We start from the raw sequence: 24,976 nt of genomic DNA on the forward strand, positions 1-24,976 counted from the left end.
ATAATAACAAGACAGTGAGCAGTTCCAACGTCACACCATTCATATTTTTGGATATTAGTAAAAAATATACCTACATGTATGTATTTTCTTAATTTGCACCATATTTTTTTTAAATTGGTTTTTGTTAAAAATTTCATTTTTAATACAAGCTTTTTTGCTGAATGTACTTTTTGTTGACTGTACTTGCATTGTCATCTAAGCTTTCGTACCAAATTTCAAGTCGATGCCATTAACCGTTGAGGAGTTCCGTTCTGCGGAGACGATCCTAGCCGGTCTACCAGGATTTCACTACCAGATTATTGGATTGTCACCAAATTTACATAAATATGCCAAATTTTAAGTCAATCGTACTGGAAGTGGATCAAATTTAGCTTCCAAGATTTGACCCAAATATTTATATAAAAAAACGAACAGGGCAAGTTAAATAAAAGCTTGTATAAAAGAGATAATTTGCGTAATTGTCGTTGTAACTTGTAACTTTATGTCTTATGTCTTTGCAGAATGAACATTTTCTTTCTTTCGTTCTTTCTTTAATTGAACAGAGTTACATTTAAGACCTCAAGAGTGCAAGACCTCGATGAAATATTTTGAAAGCCTTCTTCAAAGAAAAGATTACTAGATAGGAGCCTATAAATATTTGTCCTTGTCATAGTTTCATAAAATTTGCCACATATTTCCATCAATGGGACAAATCTGCTTTTATGTAAGGAGGACTAATATGTACGAAGAAATCTATGCGTTATTTGAAGTGGACAAGACATCGACAGTAAAATACACAATGTGGCTTTTACACTGAAACTTTTACAGTTAACATTGAGTGGCCGTTACAACTTTAACAGAAATTATATTAAAATCAATCACCTATTAATGCCAAAATAGTCTACTATAAACACTAAAGTAGAGAAAAGCATGTCTGTAAACAAACGCAACTTCAACTCACCGTGTGCGCCGGCAGCCAAAACTGCAATTACGGTTAAAAGTTTCTTGAACGCCATTTCTTGTCACGATTGGAGCTCAAAGTGCAAACTGCTTCGTATACAGGGCTACAGGCAGACAAGATCACACTGGAGCCCCTTGCACGAACTTTGCTTTAAATATGATTGAAGCTGCTCCATCACCCGCTGAGTCAACAGTGCATCTAATGCCAGTTTAGGCGACACTTCGAAAACAACAAAATAAAAGACTTTGTTCAAGTGGTCGTTCATATGACCACGGGAAAATTCCAGTGATACTAATGGAAGTAGGTATAGATTTAGTGAATAATGTTTTGCCATCGTATTTTGTCGGAAAAGTTCGTATACTGCTTTCTTAATTTTCCTGATATTTATATTTAATTGTATAAATTCCGAAGGCGTATTTTTCCAGTAATTTATTTTACCGTACTACTCATTTCATAGATTCACATTGTACTTCTCGCAAAACTTCTCGCTATAATAACATGTTTGTCGATTTTTCACGTGGGAAATTTTTGTACATTATTTTTTTCCGATGTCTAATTTTCCTATACGCAATATTTATCGACAAAGACGTAGAATGTGTATATTTTCGACTTTTCTTTTGTGCAGATATTCATGTTGTTGACATATGCATGATAAAAATACGTTGAGTAATCGAATTTTATTTTGTTGTGTACCTATGTACACTATATGTGATTCAGGTTTAGTAGTATGCAATATCAGTGCCTCAAGCTTTTAAAACGATATATATTTTTCATCACACTTGCTCGTAAACACTGTCGTAACATGCAGGCTACCTTGGTTGCAACCCCCCAAATAAAACCCTCGACCTTAATGTGCTTCTCATGAAACCCGTGGTCGGTAAATGAGTCATTGCCTGTACTAATTTTCATGCCTAAAAGCCCAGAGTCAAATGAGAGGCAAATGAGTTTGTTACTGCATGGTGTGCTGCTGCTCCGTGCGCGCGTTGCACGGAGCGGGGCGGAGAGCTGGCGCTGCCAAGAGCGCAATCAGCGGTATCAGCAATTTTGAAAAAAATATTAGTTTTTCTTCTACAAATATACAATTTTACTCGCAAATGTGATGAAAAACATTGTAGAATTACGAACATCGACTCATTAAAGCCCTCAGTCTTCGACTTCGGGCTTCTAATAGACTCTCGTTCGTAATTCCTTATTTACCGCCCTTAAGGTACAATATACTAGTACATCCATATTTATATCAGTCTCTAGAACTTAACTATCTACACACGCTTTCTTATAATGACGAGTAACTACATAAGAGGTTATCCTGAACCTAAAGCATTCTTACTACATACATGTGACAAATGTTACTTAAATTTATTTTTCCTTTTTAGTTCACTTATTTTTTCGAATAAAAGCTTGTTTTTAGAAAGATTTTTTTCTTTTAATTATATTTTTAACTTTTTAGTATATGATAGGCTTGCTTATTCACGCCGACCAAGGTACTCATGAAGACGAATCAAACGAGCCCAAACTCGATGCGGTTGAGTCGTTTAATTACCAGATTCCTATGGTCACGCTCCAGCTCCATCATCAGACCTTGGTTACCATCTAGCACCAAAGTACTCGTGAAGTCAAATCAAAGGAACCCAAACACGATGGGTTTGTGTCATTTCATTACGGGCTTCCTATGGCCACCTTCCAGCTTCATCATCAGATCAGCTTCATGTCATAATACATTGGCATTTTCATCCGATTTACACATGCATGCAAAATTTCAGCTCAATCGGATACCGGTAAGTGGATCAAATTTAACTTGCAAGTTTTTGATAAAAAAAAAAACATTTTTATAAAAGCCTTTTTTGCTTACTATACGTTATGTTGACCGTACTTGCATTGTCACCCAAACTACATTTGCATACCAAATTTCAAGTCCATGCTATCTATTAACCGTTGAAGAATTCCGTCCTGCGGAGACGATCCTGGCTGGACTACCAGGATGTCACTACCAGATTATTGTATTGTCACGCGATTTACATAAGTATTCCAAATTTCAAGTCAATTTGACTACTGTAAGATGATCAAATTATACTTGCAAGATTTGACTACAGACAGACAACGGGACAGGTGAAACTAAAAGGTTTTTCTACGAGCTCACGGATTTTAAAAGCTTAATTGTACATAGAGAAAAACATTTGAATTAATATAAATCCATTATGTAAACCGTAAATACCTAAATATATGTTAAATACAATATATATAACATTATCCCTATTAATCCATACTAATATTATAAATGCGAAGTTTGTTTGTTGTTTGTTCATCTTACGTAAATAATAATAATAAGTTCATTTATTTCGGGCAACTTGGCCCATACAATAAATACCTTACAGACTAACATACATATATTTATACAGATAGTTTATGGGCCAGAGAGTGACATAGGTTACTTTTATCCCGGGAAAATGCACAGTTCCCGAGGGAACAGCGCGGGATAACCGAATTCCCGGGAGAAGCCGCGGGCAAAAGCTAATATTAAATAAGTTTCGCTTTTAATTTAATGTATCGTGGGTTAGGCTCAATCTACAAATTTCTCGCTAATAAAAGATAATCTTCAAAGGTCAATTTCATTGCAATCCTTTCGTGTTGATGTGCAGACTTTCTATCATTTTACGTCTAACTTTCTCGTTAACGAGATAGAAATTACACGTTTTATGGACACAATTTGCACTTTTATTGAGAGTAGTGTTATCACACTATCGACAGTTTCACATTCGATATTTTTCATCTACAACAAGGATAATAGAATGAAAGAACGAAAGAACTAGGTTCGAAATAGTGATATTATGTCTAGACGAGTGTAGGAACTTTCTTCAAAAGGAAGAGGTTATCAATTGGGTTGTATTTTTGTTTTTATGTTGGTCCTCAGAACTCCAAATTTTTTTTCGTTCGTCTAGGAATGCTTTCAATTAGGTCCCGGAAGCACCAAATAAGGGTCTGATGATTAGATCCTAAGGAAATCGAGGGAAGTCTTCAAATATTGTACGGAAACCCATAGTAATATCGATATATTTAGTAGTAACTCATGCATTTGCTCTTGAAAATCATCATTTGGTGAAGTGGAACTGATGGCGAAGACCACATTTGACCAACGGAGCGACTACTCAATAACAAGTACTTCACGGGTTGAATTTCAATTACTTTAACACAGTTGCTAAGCAATTTATGCTTATCGTAATGCATATGGAGAAATGGAACGGGTGATGAAGCACCAGGACTCCTCAATAATGAACGTCTCTGCATCGGAAAAAGCAATTTTTCATAAAAGGAAACGAGCAGTTGATATTAAACTATTGTACTTATCTTAGATCTTTTAGGTACACGAAAAAGCGTGAAAAAAAAACTAACAAAAAATTGAACCGACTTCAAAAAACCATGAAAATAATTTTCTATCAGTCTGAAGTCGGTGCCTCAGCACGAGCCAGCAGGAGTGATTGAAGTATAAATAATGGAGGTGAGGTAGACGACTATGGGTCCACTCCTGCTGGCTCGTGCTGAGGCACCGACTTCAGAGTGGTAGAAAATTATTTTCATGGTTTTTTTGTAGTCGGTTAAATTTTATGTTATATTTTTTTTACATCGTATGCGCCAGTTGGCTGTAAGAGAGCAACTTAAAGACATAATAAGCGCGCACAGACACGTTTATTCTAAGTAGATACAGAGAAAGGCGAGCAAAGTATCTTCATTTTTAAATATTTTATCTGGATTACTAATGTATGGGCAAAAAACTTTTCCCAGAGTATCACATCACATCCCAAAATACTTTACTCAAATTTTCATTTGGAAAAAAGTCTTTTGCCTAAAAAACTTATCGCAATTTTACAGTTAATAATGGCAAATTATTGTTTCACAAATAATTACCTACTTAGTCATGTTTCATATTACCAAGTGTTATTTAATCAAATGTATCGTTTGGCATAACGTACTTTTCCCAAAATATCGCATGATATAATCGTTTCCGTGAGAGGCGCAGTTCTAACCTAACCTAAACCTACTTTTCTGATAGCAGTTCGTTTCTGTGGAAGACGCAAGTCTAACCTAATCTAACCTACTTTTCTGGTAGCAGTTGGTTTCTGTGGTTGGTTTGTGTGAAATGTAATTTTGAACAAACATTTTTTTGGAATACAATATTAGCCAAAACAAAACGTTTACTTAATAAACATTTGTCGTAATAAAATTTGACAAAGTAAAATTATGCCGAATGATAATTTGACCAAATGAATAAAATGCGAAATGTAAATATGCTAAAGATTCGTTTGGGAAATGAAACTACTGCGATAAGTTTATTGGGAAGTGCAATTTGGCGAAAAATATTTTGCCGAAACGGCGGTACACCATTTTATCTACATCCATTATCATAACTTCCCTATAAAATGTTCAGAGACGATAAGCAAATGACATACGTATACATTAAGAAACTTCTATCTGTGGTTGCATCTTAATGTTTACATTATAGTGCCGGTAAGCGACACTTTAATTATATACATTATAATTTCGTAAATCTTAAAAAACAAAAATCATGTTTGGTTGCGATAATCGAATTAGTCGATTTGTAATTTCACTCAATAATAAAATTATTGTTCCATACATTTAATCATTTAATATCGATAAAAGCTATTTATATTCGACTATCGATTATCAACACTAATTGAAAGACTCGGCGACGTAATGGCTCTTACTGCCATGGTATTGGTGAAGTATTATCTCTTCTTAGTCGTTACTCGTTACACTCTTGACAGAGTGGTCGTGGACGACGTGGTCGTCATATCCGGGGTACGACATGATGATGATACGGCGCACTATCCGTCGCCATGCCTCTCTCACTGTTGCCTTCCTAGTGCATTCACATAGCGAACTGTTAAGTGCTGTCTTTATTTGGTCGGTCTAGCGCGTAGGTGATCTGCCACATGCTCTTATTTATGCCCTTTTATGTCGCTCTCGTAAAGAGAGAATACTGCCCTGTACGATGGTAGGAAGACGTTACTTGATGCCATGTTCTTGGAAAATGGAGTTGTTTCTAAATTGCGTCCATGATAATATGCTTTTATTTTCTTTTTCTCAATTAAACGGAAGTAAGTATACATAAACCTAACTAAGAAGTGGCATAGCCACGGTTGTATATGAAAACCTAAGAAGTATTAGGGGAAGAACTAAAACTATCGAAAAAATGTAGCTAATGAATAGGTTTATTAGACTATGTAAACATTATGTCTTACCAAGAATGTGTTGTACCTGGGTCAATGAACTTTTACGTGCCGTGATTCACTCCCGTGACTCAGGTGATACAGTTGCTGGCAATAAGCTACTCTTAAAAATTGATTGGCCCATCTACTTTTTAAATCTACACTTTATTTAAATTGTTACTGTGCACAGGATACTATGGATAAGGGTAGATAATATCCATCAGCACCAATATCACCGAATTGAGATAAATGAATATCACCAAACTCCATTACACCAAATTCGTAATCGCCAAATTTCTCTAGGATTTGAGTTCCATCGAAAGACTGCCTAAATATTCTCTGTCTAGTTCTCACGTCTTGACTAGACGCTCGAGCCCTGTACCTTGAGTTAAGTAGAGTCACATGTAGATTGACATTCTTGCGACCAAATTCCTCTTTTTTCATCAAGCCTGCAAATAATTAAAATAAAAAATACACATGTAGATCAAGGAAGTCCTAAAGAAGACATAAAAAACTAATATTTCCTACCTTTTGAGTGAAAATGGTCCACAACTCCGTCAGCTACTTGCTGTAGACTTCCAGATTGAGAACCACATTCTTCGACTTTTGCGTATAAAACGTCTATTTTTTCTGGATTGTTCTTCATGTAGGCCAAGCCTTTCATTCTGATCTTTAAAGGTAAATAATTGAGTATAGGCCTGAAAAAATAATTACTAGGTAAATAATTACTTACTTAAGTACAGTCACCAGCACCAAAATCTGACACAACAAGCGTCCTTAAATATCTGACACGACTCTATTTCTATTTAGGGCCGGAAGGACATGTCAGATATTTTTGCATGCTCCGCTGTGTGTGGCAGATATTATGCTGGTGACTACATGCCCAAATATTTGTAATAATAGTGCAAGAAGAAACATTTATTTTTACAAACTTTATTTTTAGCAATGAAAGTTCAAGGTTATTATACTAAAATTGCTAAAAAATTATCTCTATATATTTATACTAACATTATAACTTTTTCCTTAGCATCCGTCAGAAGCGTAGTAGCCAATAGCTTCTCCTCATCGTCCATCAAACTCATGACTCCAACAGTCAGATGAAGTTTATTTGCACTGATAAAAACGGACTCTTCAACGCCCTGGCTGGAGCAATCACGAAGAACGCTTTCCTGAAACCATTGATAGTAAATGAATTCCTAAATACATTACGAAAATGGCTGGGGCTCGATCATCGTTTCATATGTCCTTTATTTATTGCATGAGTTAGAAAAAGACTAGTTAGAGAAGAAGCAGGGGCCTGTGGGTGAAGATTTGATTTATGCTTAGGAGATTTATGCTAATAAAGATGTTGTTGTAGGTACCTACATGCGGCACTGTATTCAGTTGACCAGAAAACGACAAGAAAGGTTCTCGAATGGAGACCGCACATCAACAAGCGTAGCGTACCTAGTTATAGCCGCAGGTTCACGGTGGAAGCAGGCCACTTCCAACCAAATGGTCTATTGGGAGGCCTACGTCCAACAATACAGACTTGATATAATGATGATAATGACAAAATAGGCTAGGTCAGCGTACCTTGAAATTAGTGAAGCTCTTCATGATTTCTGGACTATTCATAGGAATTGAAACGAAATGAGTAAGCTTCTGCTTCATTCTTGATGACTGAACAATTATATCAATTCGCTGACGTACTCCTTTCACGTTCTGAAACAATGTTTTGTTTCAGATAATTATAAAAACACAAACACAAATTTAAATAAAATGTTAATAGGTAATTGATTTTACTTTGAACACAGGAAGATTTTAATGTCGTTAATATATTTAGACTTAAATGAACACTCTTTAATTAAACGCAAACTATGCACCAGTCAAAATTTTAACCTGTTAAATCCTTATCCTTTTTCTAATCTACTGAAAGTAGTCACACTGCAACTTGGATTTTTATCGACATGCCTCAATGAGGGTTTTGGTTTGACACAGTTTGACATTTTATTAGGGTAACGTTTAGGGATTGCTTCTCAACCTTTTTCTAGCTCAGTAAATGAGCCAATAACAAGTAAGACAAACGCCAAACGGACATCACTCTCACAATACTAATGCCATGTAGTTTTTCCACCAGGCAGACAACCCTCATTGCTTACAAATAGAAATAGTCATCGAATCATCTTAATGTTAAGTACCATAGAGTGTTATATTGTTGTGTACTGTTCATGTAGATACGAGGTTAAGAAAGTAAGCTGTCGATATTTATCGTATCTGCATGGTGTGTGATATTTTCAGATAATTAAATATAATCGCATCTGCGTAGTATGTGAGACGCTTTTACATTTCACCTAGATCTCACCTTTCTCTGAGCTACAGTTACACCACCTGTCGGCGATAGACAGCTTCGGGTTCTCGGGGGCGGTGTTTCGCAGTCCTCTGCGGTACGCGACGGGAGTACAGCAACGAAAAACACCTTCGTATTGGGCTGTATTTATAACAGAGCGGCCAGCGTACAACCCGCCCGTGATTGGCTATAATTCCCGATAATTAAGGCGCTATAATTGGTGGACCCAAATAACAAAACGCACTCAATTACCGGGGATTTTCACTATCGCTATCGGGGTGTTTCGCGTTTTTAATAACTCTAGTTAGCCTACTAATTACATATGTACAGATGATTTTCTTTTGAAGTTTTTGTTTTTCGAGTTTACAGTTATTATGATTTTCATCGCGTTTACAATTTTATTAGCTTTCTAAGTAGTCGGATTTCGATGGCTGACCGCAACACAAGCTATAACATCCCATTGTTAAATTACTACCTATAATACTTTTTTCGTCAAGACTTCCACAACGAACTTTCGGACGCATTCTGCTTCCACTGGTATCCGGTGACCTTAACGAAATAATAGAAACATCCCGTCAAATTGTTTGAAAAAGGACCCGTTATTTTTGCTGGTCGGTATAGTTCTTTTGTCGGTTCATCATGTAAATGGCTTAAAATGGTCAAAATTGGTGTGATGTAATTATGTAAATGGCCCCTCACTTGCAAACCCGGAGAAGTTGTATTCAGCAGTTCTGCAACGATGCTCGGGCTAAATCTCGAAAACATGTTTTTCCAACGATAAGATGAAGCTAGAGCGATTGTTCGGGCCCCGAATATTCCACAATATTCCCCGAAATAGTTAGAGCCGTTTCCGACAGTCCCAAAATAAGTATTCAATTGAAAAATAAATGTACAGAATTGTTGATTTAATGGTAGGTACATCTCGTTTAAAAATATTAGGATATTAGGTAGATTTTAATTTAAAAAATCTCCACCACCAATAAGATCACCACCGGATACGGATTTAGTCATATTTCGTCATGACGCAAATTTCAAAAGGCTTTCAACACTCGACATTGTCAAGATGACATCATTATGGCCAGCACTCGCCAAGATGAGCTCAGACCTGAAACGAGAATATCGGTGTGGGCAGATAATTATTGTTGCTTTCTCACTTCTTTCTCATGAATGTCGTACTATCTAAACGTTGACTGTGAAATTGTTTTTGGTGCTTAGAATGCTGTTGTCATTTATTGCGGGTAATTTCCATTAGAAACAAAGACATTATTGTAATGCTACAATTGAAGGTAAAATTATCCTAAAAATAACTATATATACAATTCGCCCAAGTCTCGTCTGAGACTGAGTGCCCATGATAGAGGCTGGTTGCATTTCCACGCTGGATTGTGATCTCAATCCATGGCAATAGTTGGGCGAGAAATGCACCAGCACTATGGTCCTCTAATCTACCACAAGCTGAACTCTAAACCGTTGGATCAAAACCCTGTTTTTTTTTTAATCGTTTATTTATTAAATATACATGAACGGATAACTCAGTTTAAATGGACTTTAGAAACATGTAAACGGGCTAATCGTAGCCCTTGGTCGAGCATGTGACTCGACGTGGCAACACGCGCACTGCTGTATCGCGTTGCTCCGAGACGAATAGGTTAAAAATGTCCAGCACTATGATTTAATCAGTATGTCATTATATCGTTGATCAAAACCCAACGTTTATTTATTATTCACATAACTTATAAATAGTTTAAGACTGTCACAAACATGTAAACTAAACTAACGATAAAAATGTCAACCATGTGATTTGACGTGGCAAGCGTAAGAAAAAGGTAATGAATAAAAAAAAATCACAGCATTCTAGCAACTGTTGGTAGGTTAATCGAGAAATGTGTCCAGTCCACTTTTTCACCTTTGGCTGAAAATAAGCAACACACAAAATGTGCAAACAAGCAAAACGTACATAGGTACGCAAAATGTATACAACATAAAATGTACTTACGCATATTTTGCACAAGCAAAATGTGCTAACAAGCAAAACGTTCACACGCAAAATGCAAAATGTATAAGTACAGTCGAACAAATTGAATCATGGCCCAGGTGGAACTTTTGAATAACCAATTTCACTATGATTTCCTTGGCAATATGAGAATATGAGATGTCAACATGACATTAGTAGCACAAAGTTTCCACCCTGGGTAACCATTCAATTTGTTCGACTGTAGGTACAACGTAAAATACTTCGTATAGCTGAGATACAAAATACACGACCGCTTTTTGCTGTACAGTGGACTAGGTAAAAAATGAATTGTATACAGCTTACAGATTATTTTATATTTTAAAAGCTTTCTGCAAACTGTCCATTTGTCATGCATGATACGTACATTTTATGCCATAGGTTGTTTGGACAATTTCCATGTAGTTCGCTTTTTGCGTGTTGCTCATTCTCAGCCGAAGGCACTTTTTCACCCTATTGCAGTTTTCAGTGTAACAAAATACTCACACAAAATGTACACAAATCTTTTTAGGGTTCCGGAACCCTTATAGTTTCGCCATGTCTGTCTGTTTGTCTGTCCGTCCGCGGCGTTGCTCAGGGACTATCAATGCTATAAAGCTGTAATTTTGCACGAATATATATATGAACTATGGCGACAAAATGGTACAATAAAAAATTCAAAAATAATTTTTTTTAGAGTACCTCCCATAGACGTAAAGTGGGGGTGATTTTTTTTTCTCATCCAACCTTCTAGTGTGGGGTATCGTTATATACGTCTTTTAAAACCATTACGAGGTTGCTAAAACGATTTTTCGATTCAGTGATATGTTTGCAAAATATTCAACTTTAAAGTGAAAATTTGAAACAAACCGGTGGGTGGAAAAATTTGAAAAAATCAGAATGGCAATAAGTATATCAAACTTACGAGAAAAACTATAACGGTTAAGTTTTCTTGATAATTATTAGTATTTTAAGAGTAAATAGCAAACCTAAGCTATAAAATATACCTAAACTTGGAATATTCCGTACAAAATACGAAATCCTTAGAAAAATATTACTTAATTTTTTCGAAATGGCTACGGAACCCTATTTCGGGCGTGTCCGACACGCTTTTGTTTTAGTCCATTTTACAGTAAAAAGTGCTCGTGTATTTTGTATCTCAGCTATACGTAGACATCAGTTCTGTTATGCATTCCGTGTTACAAATGAGGCAATCCTTTCAATGTCATTGCTACTCAGTGCGTGCGTTGTGCAACTGTGACGTTGATTCCATATTGATTTAATTATGTAGTGATAATATTCGACACCTTAATTTATCTGATAATAATCAATTTGACAATGGTCGCAGCGGCTTTAAACTGTATTAAATATTTTGAACATGGCACTAAGGTTAGGAATGGATTTAAAATACTCTTGTTTACCGCGAGAAACATCTCTCTCTAGGCGGATGTTATGCCTGCTACTGGCCTATACACGAGCCTAATGTTTGCTATAACCTACAAGGGTGCATAATAGTGTAAGACTTATTAGAATAAGCCCTTATGTATTTTATGTTTTTTGCCAAATAAATAAATACTAGGTAAATACTAATGCCACTTCGGAAATCCACGTACAATTACCACCATAGAATTGTTTTGCGTGTCAATATAGGTTTTCTTACGATTTTTAACATACATATACTGAGCGGCCAAATATCTGGCCCTCAAATGTATGTAGTAATAGGTAATTTTATATGTAGAGTGGGCCAAAGTTTGTGCGGCTGAGTATATTTTACTATGTTATTTGGTACTAGGGTTCCATCCACGAAGACGCGTGATTTTTTCAAAATTAGACATTAATTACATTGTAACGGCACGCGTCATCGTGAATGACTCTACCTATTCTTAGGTACTGAGGATGGTAGATGGATATCAGTCATCAGCTTATCACAGGCCTCTTCTTAGTAAGAAAGAGCTTTTCCGTAGTCCACGCGGGCCTAGGGCGGATTGGGAACTTCACACATAAGAATGGTAATTGGTAGGTATACGAGTATGTGATAGATAGATGATAGTTGCTGATGTGAACACACTTGTATATATAGGTCAAACCCTGCATTTGATTTGCGGTCAGAGAAAGGCAGTCTGTTTAATGTTAATAGTCAGCTTTATGCAATCATGACAAACTTGTTAACAACTTTCGAAAATTCGACACTTAGGTCAGCTACTGTTTCAAACTGTATTTATAGCAATAGCTCTTTACGAATAATTAGTAAATTGATGTAATCGGAATTACCAAATACATCAGACTTTACATTAAATCTTTAAGTACATGTGGTACAATATAAAAATGTTCTCTTACAAAATTACTGTTTCGGTTCCTTAGATTACCGACGAAAATTAAATCAAATTAAGTATATATTTCTTTGTATTGCTGATAAATTAAATTGTGTGTGTAATGTTAAGTGAAGAAAAAAAATAGTTTGTTTGCATTTTAAAAAATACCGGCCCACTGCGTGTCGGACTCGCGCCTACCTACAGTCGAACCATTTCGTAGAACGTTCTCACAGTAAGCTTCCTAATGAGTTCCCTTGTCAAGTATGCGATGTCACTATGACTTTTTCTACGACAAGGTTCCATAGTGGGTCACGATTCAGTTGGTTCAATAGTACCAACGCACGAAATTAGGCAACTAACAATGATGTTTTATGTTATGACCTTATTATGACTTTCATAATTACTTAATTTTTAGGTTAAATATTTTCTGTAGTTTTTTCACAATATTAATTAGGATCAGTAGAGTCGGATATAGGGGGATGATTTAATCAGTAACAAGTTATTTAGTAGAATACGTTCGATTTTGGTTTTTAACTTATTCCTATACAATCGATAATTGCAGGATCTCGCTTAATGTCCAGTGTATGACGGCCGTGACACGCGACGTGCGACCCTGCTTCAAATTATATACCTACATAGGGCTGCACTGCTAAGCAGATAGTGATATATAACTAGCGGCTAGACCCGGCTTTACTCAAGTATAATTTTCTAAGCAACAAGATACAAATGATCTGTAGATCAAGCTACAGAAAGATCCATAGAATAAATAAATATCCTGGGACAATTAATATGTTTTAAATTGGCCTAGCTTATAAAAGCCACTAATGCTTACATATTTATTAGACAAACTTACATTCATATTCATCACACAAATGTTTGCCCTTACCGAAGTTCGAACCCAAGACCTCTAGCTACATACCTAGTCAGTGTCATTAACCTCTAGGCTGGTCAATTTACGTAGACGTAATTAGTACATCATATTATCAAGCACTTGCAAGCTATACATACAATCAATTTACATAACTTGACGATACAAACGATAAATACCTATTTTTAAAATTTAGTAATTGACAGTGAAGACAACCCTAAGTTTTAGTATTGCCATTGATAATAGCAGCTTCAAGTCCATCAAGTTCTTGACTACTATAGAGACATTTGCATTACAGTAAACTTTCTTTCAAAGGCGTTTTAGACCTAGATCTTATTTTTTAAATATTCCAATATTTATTCTGGACTCAGTTTGAATTAGTTGAAAGGTTCTTTCTTATCACAAAATGGATCTGAAAGCAGACAATAAATCGCGGGACACAAAGAACCATAACTATTTCCCATATTTGGGTCAGTACTTCCTTCATACTATAAATAACTGCAGTAAAATCTGAGTCATAAATGTAAATCGATGGATTGTTCCGACGTGCTAGGATTCCAAATAGACTGCCAAGTATGTAGAACGGCTGGGTTTCCCAATCAATAACATTGTGCCTACGCCTCGCTCCACCTGTCTCCATAAGATGCTGCTACATTTGCTAAACAAAACATCGTTAAATCTAAAAGGAAAAGGTGTATGAATTTTATGGATGTCACCGGATCGTAGGGGGGATGTGGTACAGGGCAGGACGCAGGCGCAGGCGCAGCGCAGTGGGTTTTCTGAAGGCTACGGCGCGTGCCGCATGCCAACACCGCGGCTGACCTCGTGCGACCCTATTAAAACAAGATACTCCGCCGATCGGACATAGTGTTTACAATATTCGCTACCATGAAGTTCATCTGCGCGTGTGTGTGTCTCGCGTTGGCGATGGAAGGCGCAAGCCCCGCGCCGGCGCCGGCCGACGGGTTCGTGTTCCCGGACGAGCGACGAAGAGAAAAGAAACTTGATCCAGTTATCACACCTCCTGTTCTACCTTACATAGAGCATTTGGAGCGTGACCCAAGCACGCTGCTTCCTAATGAAACGAAGGGAAGGCACGCAGTTCCTGGTTCGGTGAAGCCTCGATTTGGATTTGGGGGAGGTTTTAATGTGAGGCCTACAGGGAATGGAGGGTTGACAGCTAGTATAAGCAGCAGCGGCAGTGGCGGCGGTGCCAGTCACTCGGCTTCCCAATCCTTCTCTTTCGGGTTCAACGAAGGTTTTAGTGCATCGCAGTCTGCGAGCCAAGCGTCGTCTTTCAATGGATTTGGCAGGTGAGTGCCCCACCTTGCGTAGCTCGATGATGTTTCTAAACCAGCATCGCCAATAAGGAGTGTTCGACCGGTCCATAGTGGCCTGACACCGTTAAGCTACTCGTAACTATGTAACGTTACATATCGTTATGCGAATTTATGTTTCGGGTTGAGAAATTTTGGGGCTTACCAGATTTGCAGAGCCAGACAAACGAGTCAGTCAGTGTAAGCTCGTTTATTGATATTTAGTATGCTTTCTTACACTAGACGAAAGATTCATAAATTACACCATGCATTAAATTTTTTGTTTTTTTTCTAATCTTGTGGTCTATGTTATCTTTAGAACGTGTATGAATTATCGCTTGACCATAAGTTAATGACTGTTATGGTTAACCGTAGCCGGAAGTTTTTGGATTTTTAACCGGATTCAAAGGCTGTTGATTCGGTTGATTTTTTTATGTTTGTAACCTCAGAACTTCATTAATTATGTACAGATATTTTCCAAGTTTTATTGCAATTAAATTAACTTTAACCTAAGATCTGATTTATATTTTATTATTGGGAACTAATAAACTATGGCAACTTTGTTGGTCAATGTTAGATGTAATTGTTTATGATGTAAGTTTTATTGTACCGTTTGTGCCCGAATACATAAATTAATTAATTAATAAAGAACCCACAAGTACCTACCTAGGCAATTTTGAGAACGAGAAAGTGAGTTATTCGCATTTTATATGCTTAAAAAATCAGTTTTTTACACTTTGAAAAGTGTCCAGTATCAGGGCCCTGCTATCCCGCTGGCCATAGGAATTTGAACCATGATAGGTAGGTACCTACCTATGCATTAGGTAGGTACTCAAACTTAAACACTTTATTGCGTTAAATTCGCACTACAAAGGTCGTCATGAAAGAAACGCGTTTTTATCTATGGATTTTTTTAACCGCCGACACAAAAAGAGGAGTGTTATAAGTGTGACCGCTATGTGTGTCTGTCTGTGAAGCCGTAGCTCTTAAACGGGCGAACTGATTTGAATGCGGTTTTTTTTATTTGAAAGCAGGTTTTCTAGCGATTCATAGACATATTTTATCAAAATCTGTTCAGCCGTTTCAAGATCATCAGCTCTTTTGTTCGCTGCAGGAGTAATCATACGCATAATGCTTATTTACTTTTATTATAATGTATTAGTTAACTTAGGCTAATTTTAAAAATATTGTTTATCATGATCATTCCATTTTATATAGGCACGTCCCGCTGCACTGCAGGACACAGGTTTCCTCTCAAAATGAGAGACTCCTAAATAAACTTTCTGGTCCCCCATGAAGAAAGTTTGCCCACCATTGATTTGTATATAACACATTCCTATATTTCAGTGGCTTCGGTGGCAGCCAGGCCAGCAGTCAGGCGGCGTCGTTCGGAGGCGCGGGGGGCTCCTTGTCCGGTGCAGCGTCCCAGGCTTCTTCATTCGGTGGTTTCGGAGGCTCCGGTAGCCAAAGCGCTTCTCAGGCCTTCGGGTTGAACTCCCTTGGAGGCTTCCAGCCGCATGAGGTAAGCTAAATGCAGTGAAAGTGGAGCCTTTGGGAAAGTCGCGTCCAGTAAAACATGGACCTTGGTGTGATTTTCCACGAGTTTTGGTTGTATGCGATTCAACCATTTTAGCCAATTAAAGTAACCATGGCTACTTGTGTAGAGAAAAGAAGTAATAGTTACTACACGCCAACAAATGGTTTTAAATCCGTCTGTAAAACACACACATATAAACTCAAAAACCTTTGCACCTACGAGATATAGTCTAGTACTAGTAGAATTCTCACGTTGCCAGAACCAGAACCAGTCGCGATGAACCATCGCATTAATGTAATGTTTCCTATCAAGCGAGTCCAATCGGAATATTAATTAATGATTGACCAGTGTCACTGCGCACATTAATCCTAAATCTTATTCCGATCCGGTCAGATGGATCTTGAGGATAATGTCGTTTGCTATTTTTTTAACTTACTTATCAGATAAAATTTTTGCTACAAATGTGATTAAAATAGGACAACAAAATAACTTTTTAACCGACTTCGAAATAGGAGGAGGTTCTCAATTCGACTACATGTTATAGCTTAGATGAAAAGAAAATTTTAATATTGCACTTCCAAAGAAGGTTTTAAGAAAAAGTCTGAATTCTCTAAAACCTCCGAACGAACCAAATGAACTCAGCTTTCATTCGGTCTTTAGTGATTTATCTTTGAATACATTAAACTGTTAATTTTCATTGAAAAATATATGCGTTTGGTCGAAGAGTTTTGGCGCGAGGTCTTCCGGCTAATACTTTTTTATTCACGTGATTCTGTGAAATATTATTATAATGTAATTTATGCTTTTATAGACAGATCACTTTTAGCTAGAACCTATTTAGGTACGACTTATTCATCAATGAACGTACCTACTCCTTGCAACACACGTGATAAATTTATTTAATTTTTTATGGTTTCCGAAGCCTACTTTTTATTCCCACGACACGATAAATTATTCATTTTGGTCTATTTAAAAAGAAACTAATTTCATAATAATTTATGCGGAGGTCACAAAACAATCATATGAATTCGCAATGTTTTTTGGTGGAGTTAAATATTCTAAAGATTTAGGCCGTACAGCAAAGGTCATGTTTTTGAAATTCTTGAGAACTTTTCTTAAAAGGTTTTATAACAATTAAAATTTGTTCGTGTTTGTACATAATGTTATTTAGCAACACTTTTTAGCGTATTCTTTTCAATAAGGCAGCATTATGTGAAGCTAAGCATGTAATTTTTTTCTTTGAATTAAAATATGAGTGCAAAATCGGTTTAACTTTTTTTTTATTTGACTGGATGGCAAACGAGCAAGTGGGTATCCTGATGGTAAGAGACCACCACCGCCCATAAACATCTGCAACACCAAAGGTATTGCAGATGCGTTGCCAACCTAGAGGCCTAAGATGGGATACCTCACAAGTACCAGTAATTTCACCGGCTGTCTTACTCTCCACGCCGAAACACAACAGTGCAAGCACTGCTGCTTCACGGCAGGATTAGCGAGCAAGATGGTGGTAGCAATCCGGGCGGACCTTGCACAAGGTCCTACCACCTGCAAAAATTAGTTTTATCTCCACTATGAAGATATATCGACTGAACCTACACACTTAATGTTTTTTTTCTTCATTCCAGGCAACCTTCGGTGATGGTTTACTGGATGTCCGACACAGAGGGATTCCCAACTTTCCTTCTTTCGAAGATTTCGTTGGAACGAGTAAGGGAATTGGGGCTGCTACTTTTAGAAGCAGAAAGTCGAGGCCTCTAACCAGAGACGGTGATGACTTTTTAGCTGTTCTAGTCTCTAATAGTTAAGCTAATAAATGTCTTAAGTATTTCTACAAATACAAATTGTGTCTAGAGGTCAATCACTTATGCTATCTTATACACGTTTGACCCTTGGATATTTTTGAGCATTTGTAACTTAGTTGGGTGAAAACCAAGCTAAATATGGAAATATGGAGAAACCTTTGAAGTATGATGATGGGATAGAATAAGTAGAGCCGATATAATAAGCAGAGTAGAGCGTGTTAGTGATATCTATTAATACTAAGGAAAAACATTTATTGCTGGGTATTAAATGAATAGGAAGTATTGTATGTGTCTCTGTTTCCGTTTTTCTCTTTCTCTCTTTCTTGAAGATGTGAGATTGATCTATACTTGAATATACTCGTAACTATGGCTATGCCAATAAGTGGAACTCACCAAATCTAATTGAGAATGCGACGCATATAAAATGTAATAAGTACAGTCAAGTGTAGAAATATTAACTTATTCAAAGTTTCAAAAATATGTACCACAGACACTTATTTAGACGCAATAAGGCCGTGGTAACATATTTTTGAGTGGTTCGAATAGATAATTATTATTATTATTACTGTAAGGGAGACCGAGGAGAGTTGTGACAGAGGAGAGTAGTAATAACGTCGAACTTTGGAAACTTATTAACTGCTAGCGAGCTCGCAACAGCACGCGTTTGATAGTTAGAGACTTGAACTAAAAAACGCGCGCTATTGCGAGCAGTTAGCAGTTAATAAGCTCCAAAAAATCGACGTTGTCACTACTCTCTTCTGTCACAACTCTCCTCGGTTTCCCCTACCTATTTCATTAAAATTTCTGCTAGGAGAACTGTGATGTCATCAGATTGCTCTATTAGTAAATAAGCATGGCAGCTCGTGATTACGTAAAAATAAGTCCTCTTCTTTGCTAAATTTCCATTCAAAATAAATGAAAAGTATTTTAAGGTTTTGCATTATTTTAATCCATAACAAAATCTACTTCATCCAATTTTGTTATTGTAAATATGTAAACAAAAGTCTAATGTCTAAAATATAATGTCAAAGTGCATATTAAATTTACTTACAATGTGTGTTAGGCAATAGTGTTGCAACATATTCTAGCACTTAAACGTTAGTTTCGCTGAAAGTACAAGTGTGTTCAACAATTAGTTGCTTTACGAGGTAACAGCTTTAATGTGTTGAGTAATTAAGATTTTTTTTTAATTCACAAGGTTAGACTATACCGTAAAATGGTAGACCCTATAAACAATTTCAATTTTATTTTCAAATTATTTCTTTTATATATAGGTGTTTCATTTTACTTAAGTTTGTATGAACCTGGCCTCAAAAAATAACTGTATAATTTATTTGTATATTTTTATATCTGTAAAAACAAAAATATATTTTAAAGTAAACTATACCCTCATTGCGATATTAACAACAAAAAATATTTAGATACACATTGTTTTTTTTGTAACAAAGTTGCTCTCTTGGTTTTTCTATTAAAAGAAGTATAGTTTCATATTAATAAATAAGTTTGTATATATATTTTGTAGAGATGTATTATTGAAAAGCTCAGTTGTTATTTATTTTGATTAATTTATTACATAAATGGTGTATATTTATACACATTATAATTGTTATGTAACACTGTGTTTTTTTACCTTCTCTCAACGATATTTTGATTTTTTCACTTCACATACTCTAAAGTACGTCAATATAGCCTCGCATAGCGGCAGTAAAATGTATCATTTAATCCCTTGGGTGCAAAAAAGAAGTCAGTATATTTTTTAATTTATTAGTGTTCTGGGCAACATAAACCGATATTTATATTTTCTCGTTGTAAATTATACTATTTTTTTTACTGTCCTATTTTATGTGACTATTTATCAGATAATATTGCAGTTTATAAGGAGACGTATGTCTGAGCCTAAGTAGGTATATATAATTTATTGAATCAGGCGTTACTTTGCGGAGGTCCATATCAATATATATAGTTCAAGGTATATGTAGTTTGATGGAGTTGTTTAATTCTAAATGGAAAGTATTTCGCCACCCATCCGACCTCCACGCGCGCCCTGCTCTATGACGGCTGGAGTTGTAAACGTGTCTATTCGTTTATTATTAATCGCATAAATTATGGTGTGATATTTTTATTCAACGATGAATTAATCAAAGATGAAAATCAAATCCAAAAAAGATTGAAAATATAGCTTATGTAGCTACTTAGGGATCTTTAAAAAACGAGTCTATGGCTCTCAAAAGGCCGGCAAGGCACCTGTGATACTCGTCGTGTTGCGGGTGTCCATGGCGGCGGTGATTGCTTCCCATCATATAGTTAGATATTTATAGATAGTTAGCTTAATGCTTGTTTAAATTTCTCGCAATAAGTGAGTTTTTACCTAAAAAATACACCCACAGACTTTCTTACCCGCTCTCACTGCAGCTCAGATGGCTATATATTAACCGTCTTGGCTTTGTTTTAGCTTTCTTTACACTTTTGATATAAAATCTAAGTACCTGGGCGACCAAGCTTCGCTCAGGCTAAAACCGAAATATATAAGTATATGTATATACAATACAATACAAGAATTGCTCGTTTAAAGGAATTAGGTATACGCATCTAATAAGTAATATTTAGTGCTGTCGAGGTGCGCAAACAAAACAATAAAACAATTTTATACATAAAGCATTTCAACAATAGTAGATTGTACAACAAGAGCATAAAACGAGCTATTTTACCTGAGACTTCATTATAGCCACCCGAGCCGGCACGGCGAGGGTGTATAGACACGTCGAGGTGAAAGTGGGTTGACTGCTAGAGTTTTACACTCTGCTTTTGGCTTAAATTGAGAGGAAATGAAATTAAATAGCAACAGCGGAAACAATTGTTCACTTACTAGGTAGGTACCTTTTATTTTTCATGCTTTTCTATATAATTATAAAGTTTTAGTTTTTGATTTACTTTGATTGAAATAATAAAAAACATATATAATCTTTTCTTCTTCTTTTCGTGGCTGTTGACACCTGACCTTTGCTTTGGCGGATTGCTTTGGTCTTAGACGAAGATTTAACTTAATGCACTAGAAAATAAAACGTCATTTTATGTCACCTAGATCCAAAATACGAAGTTTACGAGCATGAGCAGTGAAAAGATCTCTTTACTCGCCATTGCGAAAAAGCGCCTGTTTCTTTCCTACAAGCTACAGTATCACCTCGTTCTGCCTGACAGAAATTACTCGATAAATAGAAGGCGTTTAGTTCAAAATTGCTTATGTTTGCTTGCAATTTTTAAAGAGCCGTTGCATTTAAGGCGTCCCACGGTTAAACAGATGGTTTCTGTCTACCACGCAAGCTCTGGTGCCGCTAAACAGACTGAGAACAGGACACGGACGCTGTCACTACTTTCAGTACAAGTGGGTTGGCGGGACTCGGCCTCTGCGAATGCGGCGAGGAGGCTCAAACTATATGGAGCACATTGTACAGCGCTGCCTCTACACTCATAGGCTCCCCTGGAGATCTGTACAATCTGACACCTGACACAATGTCGTGGCTGGGACCCTGAATGTGGATTTATAGCTAGTTTGTAGTTTCTTTCTTAGTGTAATTGTTTAATGTTTTACGCCATACGATTAAATAATTAAGGCGTTTCTATAACTACACAAATATGTGAAGGGAATGAGCTCATTTCAGAGATGGAGCTTCTATTCGATGTGTCACGTCAATGTCACTCATCAAGTTTGTGAATTTTACAATTTGGTTTCTAACAATGACTTTGTACGGTCAAGGACTTTAACTCATGAGCCACCATGGAACCCTTTCAAAGGAAAAGTCATTACGATTTTCCTTGTTAATTAATGCGATGTCACTATGACGTTTACTGTGAAATGGTTCCATGGTGGTCTTTGACCGATGCACGCTGTAAGAACACACACACATCACACAAACTCAACTGTCACCACCACAACACTAAGCAAAAAATGAGCGAAGTAATTGTTTATATACCTAGTTCATTGATATGGACTTCCTCTAATTGACGCCTGATTCAATAAATTATTTAAAACGCGATGTACAATCAACGTCATAAATAATGATCACTTTTGTACCTTGTCACTTTAACGTCATGTTTGAAAAGCTATACGAAATTGTGTAACGACTGAAAGCGACAAGGTACAGAAATGAGCACTTATTCATGACGTTGACTGTACCTATGATAATTAAAACGCTTGTTCTCAGGAGCGAATACAGATACAAATATCAGTTACGAAGAGATATAGGTTAAAATTAATAATCAGATCTGCAATTCCTTGTAGCTGTAAAAAAAGACGTTTACGCGATCAAAAGATATAAATTAGAAAGTGATTTTCAAAAACTTTTTTCTGCTTACATTTTAAAAAATATACTTTATTTATACTTATTGGTAAATTTATTTTTACAATTATGTTTTAATCTTACATATTTTGCTAAGTGAAACTGTTAAGGCGCATGCTAGCTTAAAATAATTAATTGCATTTTATTTAAGTAGGTTGGTACCGTAAGGTACTTTAACGCAATGGAAGGTAACGTTGGCCCATTTGAATTGGCCATGGTATTGGTATGTGGTTAAATAAAGAAGTATCTAATAAAAAAAAAACATAAAAACGTGAGCGATTAACACCAACCACATGGCGTAGTGCCATATATATTCTCAGAGCAATGTTATAACACTTATAACATGTTAATCCCAATGGCAAAGTTACCTTTCAGCGCCTAAGTTACCCGATCTTACTGTATTTAACTAATATATGTAGGTAAGAGCATAAGTAAATAAATAGGTTCTGTTAAAAAAGTAAAATAAATATTACCGTTTTCCATCTCGTCTTTAAGTCTGCCTAGTTCTATAGAATGAAAATGTGGGAAATTAGATACTAGAAATTGGTGCTATTTTTTAGTATTTAAAGTCTAAATACAACAGTGAAGCAGCAGTGCTTGCACTGTTGTATTTCGGCGTGGAGAGTAAGACAGGTGATATTACTGGCACTTGAGGTATCCTATCTTAGGCCTCTAGGCTGGCAACGCATCTGCAATCCCCCGGTGTTGCAGGTGTCTATGGGCGGTGGTGATCTCTTACCATCAGGAGACCTACTTGCTCGTTTGCCATCCAGTCGAATAAAAAAAAATGCAGTAGTAAGTGAGTCAGGTAGTAAGGTCCTTATTTAATTGGTCTACTCCTCGTTGGAAGATTATGCAAACAAGGATTTCTCATTCGCACACTTCAATTTATCGTCCTGTCATTTACATCCTTGTTTAAGCCAAGCTGCGTCCACGCAATAGCATTGCGTAATCCTACAAAAACAATGCATTGTCTTCAAGGAATTCCCAATTATTCATGATAAGGCTCCATAAATAACTCTGTGGTTATAAATGGGTTATTAAGCTCAGGTTGGATATACTTTATCTACAACGTGGTAAGTGAATTTAGAGCACTGACCTGACTAACGTAACTGACTTTTTTTGTCCACCTACTAAAAAATACCAATTTTGTCCAATTTCACAATTTGACTGCTTTTTTTTGTATGTTTGATTGTAAGCAGGTTTTGCTCATTCTTTTTAGGATATTCCTTTTAAATTTATTGTGAAAAGATTCTTAGCTGCACAGCATTACTTTTTAGGGTTCCGTAGCACAAATGGCAAAAACGGAACCCTTATAGTTTCGCCATGTCTGTGTGTCTGACTGTCCGTCCGCGGCTTTGCTCAGGGACTATCAATACTAGATAGCTGTAATTTTGCACGAATATATATTTAAACTATACCAACAAAATGATACAAGAAAATATGCAAAAAAAAATTTTTTTTGAGTAAGTACCTACCTCCCATAGACGTAATGTGGAGGTGATTTTTTTTTCACATCCAATCTTGTAGTATGGGATATCGTTGGATAGGTCTTTTAAAACCATTAGGGGGTTGCTAAAACGATTTTTCGATTTAGTGGTTTGTTTGCAAAATATTCAACTTTAAAGTGCAAATTTTCATTAAAATCGAAAAAATTGAAAAAATTCAGGATGGTAGTAAGTATAACAAACTTACAAGGAAAACTATAACGATTAAGTTTTCTTGAGAATTATTAGTAGTTTAAGAGTAAATAGCAGCCTAAGATATAAAATATACCTCTTGGAATATTCCGTACAAAATACGAAATTCTTAGAAAAATATTACTTGGTTTTTTCGTAATGGCTACGGAACCCTATTTCGGGCGCGTCCGACACGCTCTTGGCCGGTTTTTTTCTTCAGCACTATGTTATGTCTATCATTACATAAGTATTTAGTACCTGGGCGACCGAGCTCGGAGCTCCGCTCGGGCTAAAACTCGGAACCAAGCGTTTTACCAGAGATAAAACCAAGCTAGATCGATTTTTCATCCCCGAAAATCTCCACAGTATACTAAATTTCAACGAAATCGTTAGAGCCGTTTCCGAGATTATGGTTATATATATGTATACAAGAATTGCTCGTTTATAGGTATTAGATAGGTAGATAAGTAGGTGTGCGTGCCCTGTGACCTTCCTTAGTAGGAATATCAGTTTTTACTGTTTTGTTTACTTTTTTCATTTTTTTAAACAAGTATTTAGATACGCCTAAATATCTTATGAAATAAACAGTTGTCTTTTAAAGAATCATGACTCAAAACGTAAAATTCTCGAGGACGTATAAG

At 36.3% G+C, this 24,976-nt stretch overlaps 2 protein-coding genes across 2 annotated transcripts in view; one reads left to right on the forward strand and one right to left on the reverse strand.

Moving 5' to 3' along the window:
- Positions 1 to 5,203: 5,203 nt before the first annotated feature.
- Positions 5,204 to 24,976, reverse strand: part of LOC141437895 (activating signal cointegrator 1 complex subunit 1-like) — a 31,590-nt gene continuing 11,817 nt past the window's right edge. The window contains exons 2-5 of the mRNA XM_074101457.1: positions 7,738 to 7,866; positions 7,171 to 7,331; positions 6,691 to 6,860; positions 5,204 to 6,611 (exon numbers count right to left, since the gene is read on the reverse strand). Coding sequence (XP_073957558.1) covers positions 6,340 to 6,611; positions 6,691 to 6,860; positions 7,171 to 7,331; positions 7,738 to 7,815 — 681 coding nt within the window. The 5' untranslated portion in view covers positions 7,816 to 7,866 and the 3' untranslated portion in view covers positions 5,204 to 6,339. The remainder of the gene's footprint in view (positions 6,612 to 6,690; positions 6,861 to 7,170; positions 7,332 to 7,737; positions 7,867 to 24,976) is intronic.
- On the forward strand, positions 14,281 to 19,250 carry LOC141437877 (uncharacterized). The gene is made up of 3 exons (XM_074101433.1): positions 14,281 to 14,974; positions 16,325 to 16,499; positions 18,143 to 19,250. The coding sequence occupies exons 1-3, from the start codon at positions 14,550 to 14,552 to the stop codon at positions 18,320 to 18,322; spliced, it is 780 nt and encodes a 259-aa protein (XP_073957534.1). The 5' UTR covers positions 14,281 to 14,549; the 3' UTR covers positions 18,323 to 19,250.

The sequence above is a fragment of the Choristoneura fumiferana genome, chromosome 18 (genome assembly GCF_025370935.1).
Source record: "Choristoneura fumiferana chromosome 18, NRCan_CFum_1, whole genome shotgun sequence".
Classification (NCBI taxonomy): Eukaryota; Metazoa; Arthropoda; class Insecta; order Lepidoptera; family Tortricidae; genus Choristoneura; species Choristoneura fumiferana.

Bases quoted from the DNA above. Each gene is read 5' to 3' on its own strand.
- LOC141437877 (XM_074101433.1), top strand. From the start codon at position 14,550: ATGAAGTTCATCTGCGCGTGTGTGTGTCTCGCGTTGGCGATGGAAGGC. The intron at 14,975-16,324 runs GTGAGTGCCCCA...CCTATATTTCAG, and splicing joins TCTTTCAATGGATTTGGCAG to TGGCTTCGGTGGCAGCCAGG. The intron at 16,500-18,142 runs GTAAGCTAAATG...TCTTCATTCCAG, and splicing joins GAGGCTTCCAGCCGCATGAG to GCAACCTTCGGTGATGGTTT.